The sequence below is a fragment of the Lipotes vexillifer genome, unplaced genomic scaffold, assembly GCF_000442215.2.
Source record: "Lipotes vexillifer unplaced genomic scaffold, Lipotes_vexillifer_v1.1 scaffold173, whole genome shotgun sequence".
NCBI classification, from domain to species: domain Eukaryota; kingdom Metazoa; phylum Chordata; class Mammalia; order Artiodactyla; family Lipotidae; genus Lipotes; species Lipotes vexillifer.
Genome location: NW_006770924.1, coordinates 1,643,199 through 1,650,541, shown reverse-complemented (window position 1 = coordinate 1,650,541; position 7,343 = coordinate 1,643,199). Strand labels below are relative to the sequence as shown.

General features: G+C 48.9%; 1 protein-coding gene across 1 annotated transcript in view; it reads right to left on the bottom strand.

Moving 5' to 3' along the window:
* The window catches only part of TANC1 (tetratricopeptide repeat, ankyrin repeat and coiled-coil containing 1), a 127,689-nt gene that overhangs the window by 40,857 nt on the left and 79,489 nt on the right, over window positions 1–7,343 (bottom strand). Inside the window, exons 12-14 of the mRNA XM_007446459.1 lie at window positions 5,428–6,035; window positions 1,947–2,055; window positions 560–682 (exon numbers count right to left, since the gene is read on the bottom strand). Of these exons, the coding sequence (XP_007446521.1) occupies window positions 560–682; window positions 1,947–2,055; window positions 5,428–6,035 (840 nt within the window). The remainder of the gene's footprint in view (window positions 1–559; window positions 683–1,946; window positions 2,056–5,427; window positions 6,036–7,343) is intronic.

The window sequence follows — 7,343 nt, the reverse complement described above, 5'->3', positions numbered from 1 at the left end:
TTCAGCAGCGGGCAGACCCTGATACGCTTTTCGTGGTCATGAATACACACGTGCACAAAACCTTTAGTAACAGTTTCCCTCTGTGTGCCCACCACTTTGTGTTAACTCATCAGTGCTTAATTTCCTGCGAACCATAAAGATTCGAAACCAGGACACCTTAAAAGTCCATTTTCAGATTTGAAACCAGACCAGATTTGAAACCAGGACACCTTAAAAGTCCATTTTCCCTGGATATCTGACCAGGGTTTCCTCTGACCTTTGGTTTCCTTTGTGAATTGCTTCCCTTATCTCATCCACTCTGCAACAGTCACCACATGCTCACATAGCAGCCCCTGACCACCCACCTCTTCCTGCCCCAGTGAAGGCTAAACTTGTATAGGAGAACCGGCAATAGAGCATATTCAGGTCTGTGTGCTTTTTCCATCGGGAAACAGCATCTTTAGTAGTAGCGTCCCAGCCTTCTCTGGCCACCAGGCAGTGCTGGGGAGAGCAGGACTGCTGGAGCAACAGCGGCCAGTGGGGCAGGGGGCTCTGGCCCTCCCGGCAGAGGGTCACTTACCTTCACATTGGGAGTGTAGAGATTCCTGAGGGAGGCCAGGGCGGCAGACAGCCCCTCGGTGCTGTACCCAATCCACAGGGCTTGCAGATGGCTTGAAGAGATTCCAGTCTTCTTACTGAGGCCCTGGAAGCAACAGCGACAAATCAGCTTCCAGGTCTCCTTTCCCACCTGCAGTGTGGGTCTGAAAGCGGGTGTGCCCGGGAGGGCGCAGGGCCCTGCTGAACGCGGGGCAGAAAAGGCCTGAACCTGTGAGCCTTCCCGCCCTAAAGCCAAGGGTTGAGGAACCAGCCTGCATCAGCTGTATGCCTGGGGAAAGGGCGGGGGCAGATGAGGAGAAAGTTTCTCTTTACAGAGTTTCTCCAATCAATTAAAGGAAGAATAAATGTTAGAATATCACCATCTGGAACCCCTAATGAAGGAAGAGACCAATCGTGGCCAATGGCATCACACCAAGCACACATGCTACGCATCCTGACACTGGAAACCTTATACAGACTTACAGAGCATTTTAAATCTAACAGGCAGACCTCGAAGATACTGTGGGTCTGGCTCCAGATCACAGCAATAAACCGAGTCATGCAATTTTTTTGGTTTCCTGGTGCACATGCAAGTTATGTTTACACTATACTGTAGTCTATTCAGTGTGCAACAGCATTGTCCAAAACAATGTGCATACCTTAATTTAAAAATACTTTATTGCTAAAAAACGCTAACCATCATCTGAGACTTCGGTAAGTCATAGTAGTAACATCAAAGATCACTGATCACATATCACCACCACAAGTGATAATGAAAAAGTTTGCAATATTGCAAGAATTTCCAAAATGTGACACAGAGACATGAAGTAAGCAAATGCTGTTGGAAAAATGGTCCCAAAAGTCTAGCTCAAGGCAGGGTTGCCACAGACCGTCAATTTGTGGGAAAAAAAAAAAAAAAAAAAAATTGCAAAGCACAATAAAGCAAAGTGCAATAAAACAAGGTTTACCTGTATAAAGTAATTGTGACACCCGAAGGGGCAGAGGGGGTGGGGATCAAACCTGAACCTGATTAAGCCGCTTGATATAAATACCAAATGATAAAAAATCCAGAGGAAAGAGGAAGACGTTAACATAGGCCATAAGAAATAAGGACACAATCAGAAAATCCAGGTGGTATGAAACTACACAGGTCATGAAATCTGGATCTTCAACAACTAAATAACAAGGAAACAAAGGGAATGAATGAAGTGGAAACTTTAAGTGAAAAGAAAAGATTTAGAGAGGGAAAAAGTAAAATTTAGTCATAGCGGTAGACATACACTTGAGCGAGAACAATTACTTTTAGGGAGGAGGCTGTGCTGGGAATGAGGCTCATGGAGGGCTACTCCCTGCAGTGGTGTGGGTCTCACCTTGAAAATGTGTGCCTTCAGGATGTGATGGCCGAGCTCCATGGTCTGCTGGCGGGTCAGCTTGCCCTCCTGCCTCGAGAACATGAATGCCAGGAGAGCATGCCCGTTCCTAGGACGAGAAACACACAGGTTGGTAACCAAAGACCCGAGTCCATCTCTCTGCAGGCCCTCGGGGCGAACATCACCCCTCGACCCCTGAACTGTTCTCCTGGTGCTTCAGCATCACCGAACAAAACGGGTGGAAAGCTGCTCCTTCACAGAAGATGGTCAATGCTGTTTATTCCTCGAGTCATTTTAAGGGCTTTCTCAGGATTCCCCTATCTCTGTGGAGTGACTCAGAGAGAAGCCTCTGGACAGGGCAGGTCTGTGAAGATGGAACCACCTGCCCCCTATTCATCCTCCATCACTCTCTCATCAGTTTATTTGTTGATTTAGGTCTGTCACAAAAGTGTAAACTCCACGTGACTAAGGGTCTTGTCTAAGTCACAGCTATAGCCACAAAACCTAGCAAATGCCCAAGACTCAGTAAGAACGCAAACACGCATTTCTTGGATGGATGGACGAAGGACAAATGCGCAAGTGGACAAATGGAGCAGAACCATCGCTGGACCTGACGTTCGGGCCTCCCCTCAGTATTATCACCACTGGGGACAGACCTGGGCCAAAGGACAAGGCCTTACAATGGAAGGGAAAGAAAAACCAGGCCATGTATAGCAATAGCTCGTGATCAGAAACACCTAGAATTCTAGGCTTGAATGGAACACAGATCCTTCCTTGTAGGGATAAAAAAGCTAAGCTGTATGAGTAGGTTTGCTGCGTCTGGGCACAGGGTGGACATTCAACTGACACCACCAATTAATCCCCCAACTAACCCTCTCATGAAGGAGCCATCCTACCCACTTTCCCCTCTACATCTGTAGGACTCATTCTGTCTCCTGTGGACTCCATGCCTTTTTCTGAGGCAATCTGTTTGGAAAAGATACTAAGGGCTGCTTATTCCAAGGTCACAGCAGTGACCTCTGTGCAGGGTGAATTATTTTCATTTCTATTAACCTGACAAACTTTGAAGTGCTGTTTTGCTGAGGAAAAGCAGCTAGTTGTGGAGGAAAGGATAAACTGTGAAAAAGAAAAGCACTCTTCTAAATGTGTTTTCTAGTAGTCACTGATCTAGAGGATTAAAAGCATTCATCATTTAAATCATATTTACCTATGCAGATGCTTGCCTGTTTCTCATATCAAGTATAAATCATGTTACAGACGAGGAAATCAGGGCAGGTGGAAACCACGAGATTGCTTTTTATCCTGCAGGGGAAGGCATGACATTTAAGACCACACTGCCACTGAGTGTCCTGCCTCGCGTCCTGTCAGGGTCTAGAGCACATACCCTGTGCTCCATCACACACACCACCTCCCAGACCTCAAGCTTCGGTTTCCCCTCTCAGATGAGAGCCTCTTTCACGCCTCACAACCCAATGGAAGGAATCTCCTAAGGATCTAGGACCCTCCTCCCACAATGAAAAGCCAATGGCTTCCCCTTCATCCTCACCTTCCTTCACTTCTTGGCAGCACATACTCCCCTCACCTCCTTCCGTGCAATCCTCCTTGTCCCAGAAGTCCAGAGCTCCCTTTCCTCTCGCTGCAATTCCTCACTACATCCCACCATTGCCTCTCCACCAATGATGCCAGATCTTCAACGCCAACCTCTCCTCCAACCGTTTAGACCCCACCTGCCTCAGAGCCTCACCACCAACCCCATAAACTCAAACTGCTAAAATCCAAAGCCGCCCATGCCTTTCTTATCCACTCTAAGAGCAATGCCATTCCTAGTTTCTGAAGCTTAACACCTCAGTGTGACCTACATACAGCACCTCCTTCTGCTCGACTATGCCCACAGGCCAAGCCAGGCCCATCTATCTCATGTCAGCAAGGCTGGCCTCCACCTCACTATCCTCCTAGAAAATGATCTAATTTGGCTAAACATGTCACGGCACACATTTCACCTAGTTATTACGGTCTGGCTAAATAAGCTGGAACTTATAGTTTATAGCCCCAAAGCAGGTTCAAAAGATAATAAACTCTTAGCCCAGTGTTGCCTAAGAAAACACCTCATCCACAACATGAAAAGAGCTGCTAGACCTAGTGTGTCAATGTTAAGTCAACAGTCATGGAAGGAAGGGAGTGTGCGGCTCACAAGTGCATATTCATTTCATCTCTGGCCCCAGCATCTGATGCAAGGTCCAGTCCAGCCCAAAGCAGACGGTTTAGCAGCTTGTCAGACCTCTTACACGAGGCTGGGAGCAATTCTGACTCACAGAGGGCAGAAGCCATTCAAGACAGAAATGATGGACTTCCCTGGTGACACAGTGGTTAAGAATCCACCTGCCAATGCAGGGAACACAGGTTCGAGCCCTGGTCTGGGAAGATCCCACACGCCGTGGAGCAACTAAGTCCGTGCACCACAACTACTGAGCCTGCGCGCCACAACTACTGAGCCCACGTGCCACAACTACTGAAGCCCACGCACCTAGAGCCCGTGCTCCCCAACCAGAGAAGCCACCGCAATGAGAAGCCCACACACGGCAACGAAGAGCAGCCCGCGCTCAGCAATGAAGACCCAACGCAGCCAAAAAAGAAAAAAAAAAAAAAAAAAAAAAAAGACAGCAATGATGCCGACCAAGGCCAGGGCCAGGGAGAGGTGGTGGACATGAACACACCTTTACTGAGAGCGTTCGCACCTTGGAGTGCCCAGTCTTTCACCCTGACTGGCACCATATGCCACAGGGCAGGCAGGCTTCCCACCCGTCTCACCCTGGGTGGTGAGGAGACCTGCATCCTGGCCCAGCCCTGCTACAAAGCCTCAGTGGAACCTCTGACTCCCCGGATGCAGGTGCCCCATCGCCATCTTGTAAGTGGGGCATCTGAGCTCCGAACCTGAATCCTCCCGACCCCAAATCCCAGTCTGTTACATGGTGCAGAACACAAATACAAAACGAGGAGGCCAGACGTGATGGCTGTGCTGCCCTCTGGGCCCGCAGACACATCAGATCTCTGGGACAAGATGCCACAAGCTCAGGAGGTGGTGGAGAGTGGCAGCACCGAGGATGCGAGACAGTCCACAGACCCTCTGGTGAAGAAACTGAGCCGTCAACAGGCTCGAAGGAAGCCGGCTGTTCCCTGCAGCTAATGCCACACTCTCCCACGGGTAACCCATGTGCAAGGGAGGCAGGGATCTAGAAGAGAATCACCAGAGAAATATGGCCCGGGCACTGCCGAGCTTCTCTTTCGTCCAAATGTACTGAGGAGTCCTAAAATTCCAGCAGTTAAAGGAAGGAAGCTTTTATTGTAGCAGCAGAGAGAATTTTCCATCACCCTTCCTGAATTATTCATGCTGTATTGTCTTTCTGTTAAAGAACACAACTAGTGTTTGGAATCCCTTCCCCAGTCACACATCAGACTCCCTGCACAGAGCTGCCCGTCGTACCTGGGTTCACACAGGAAGGCCGTGTTTTCACCATCTGCCCTCCACACGAGCCACTCCCTGAAGGACGGGTGGCAGAACATGCGGGTTTTGTCTCGCCTCTTAATGAGGAAGCAGGAGAGGGCATCCATCCTCTGCTGAAAGTCCTCCCAGCCCTGCTCCCCTTGGATGTGGCCGGCGTTAATCGCCTGGAAGATCTGCTCGTCTGTCATGGGGTGGAGGGACGCGAGGGTCACGTTTAAAATGGGCAGCGCCCTCTCAAAGGCGGACTGGGTCAGGAACTTCATGTTGCAGAGCAGCAGGTAGAGCTCAGACAGCGACACGGGTACCACCTTGTAGCTGGCGCTCTTGATGACCAGGTGTCCCCTCTGGAAGAGGTCCAAGGTGAGTTTGAGGTACAGGTAGGAGCCGAGGCTCCGCAGCACCAGGTGGCTGCTCACTTTCCCGATGAGGGCGGCGTCGGCCTTGCCATTCAGAGAGATGTTGCTGAGGATGTCCTGGCTGCTGTGGACCCTGTGCTGGACGTAGGCGTGCAGGTCGCTGTGGATGTCCTTGTTGTCTGGGAAGTCATCTAAGGACAGCTTGATGAATGGCAGCTTGCTGACGATTTCCTGCAAAAGAATGAGACGACCAGTGCCACTCCACAGAGCTTTCTTTTTCATGTCAGCTGCATTTCAAACCAGATCCACTGGTTTCCTTTCAAGGAGGATTTTCACAGATTACAGGGACTCATTGTTTTGTATTAAAACATGTAATAGGATAAATTGAAGATAAAAGGCTTATGTGAAAGAAATTCCTGATGCGAGATCAAATCAGAAAAGGCTTTCCTGAGGTCCTCATCCGAGGACACAGAGCCAAGTGAGATGGAAGAGCCTCAAGCAGATGGCGGCGGCCTGGCTGCACCAGCAGAGGGGCAGTGAGACCCCCAGGTGACTTGATACCCATAATCTTTACACTGTGCAACTGCTTATAATAACAAGGACAGACACAAACCAACACTGTACATCTAAGACCATGGCCAGACAAGAGGCATCCTTCACTGTGCATTAGATACTGGGGCTGCATAACCCAAATGGGACATCTGAAACTGCCCCCAGGCTGGGCTCCAGTGACAGCCTGCCGTAACAAAGCTGCTGGACATTCGTAGAGCCCACTGTCATTTTGGTTTTTTTTAGTTTTTGCTGTTTTTCGGTAAACTTAAATTGAAGTGTGATACACAGAGGTGCACAAATCCTAACTGCACAGTGTCAGTCGCTTCCTCGAAGTCAAATATACCTGTGGGACCAGCAGGTAGACAAAGAACATTGCCAGCTCCCAGAAGCCCCGTGTCCCTTTGCCATTCCACAGATAAGCACTGTCCTGACACCTACCAGCAGAGAGGAGTTTTTTTTTTAAATCCCTCTATCATTTGTGAAGTAGCTAAGTACATGTCCCCATTGAATGTGACAGTCATAGGAGGCAGGCTGAGACAATTACCGCACCCCCCCCACCACCATTTTACACAGATGCTGACGGAGCCTCTGAAAACCTACACAGCTCGCATGTAAAACACAGGACTCCTGCTTCTGTGCTGCTGACTGCCAGATCCTGCTCGCTGTGCGAAAAATGACTGAAAAGTGTATGGATCAAACATCCATAAAAACAAACACCAAGTTCGAATGAGGTCTAATTCTACTTTTAAGGAGGAAAGAAAGAACCCAAATGCTATTTTAAAATAAATATCATCCTAAAAGGGAAAAGATCAGAATCTAATGTCTCGTGTCTTTACTAAAAATGGATAGGAGGGGAGGAGTCAATGGCTGTTAAGATATAATTTTAGGGTTTAAATGAGGGGACAGATGAGGAAGAGAATTTAAAAAAAACACACGGGCTTCCCTGGTGGCGCAGTGGTTGAGAGTCCGCCTGCCGATGCAGGGGAC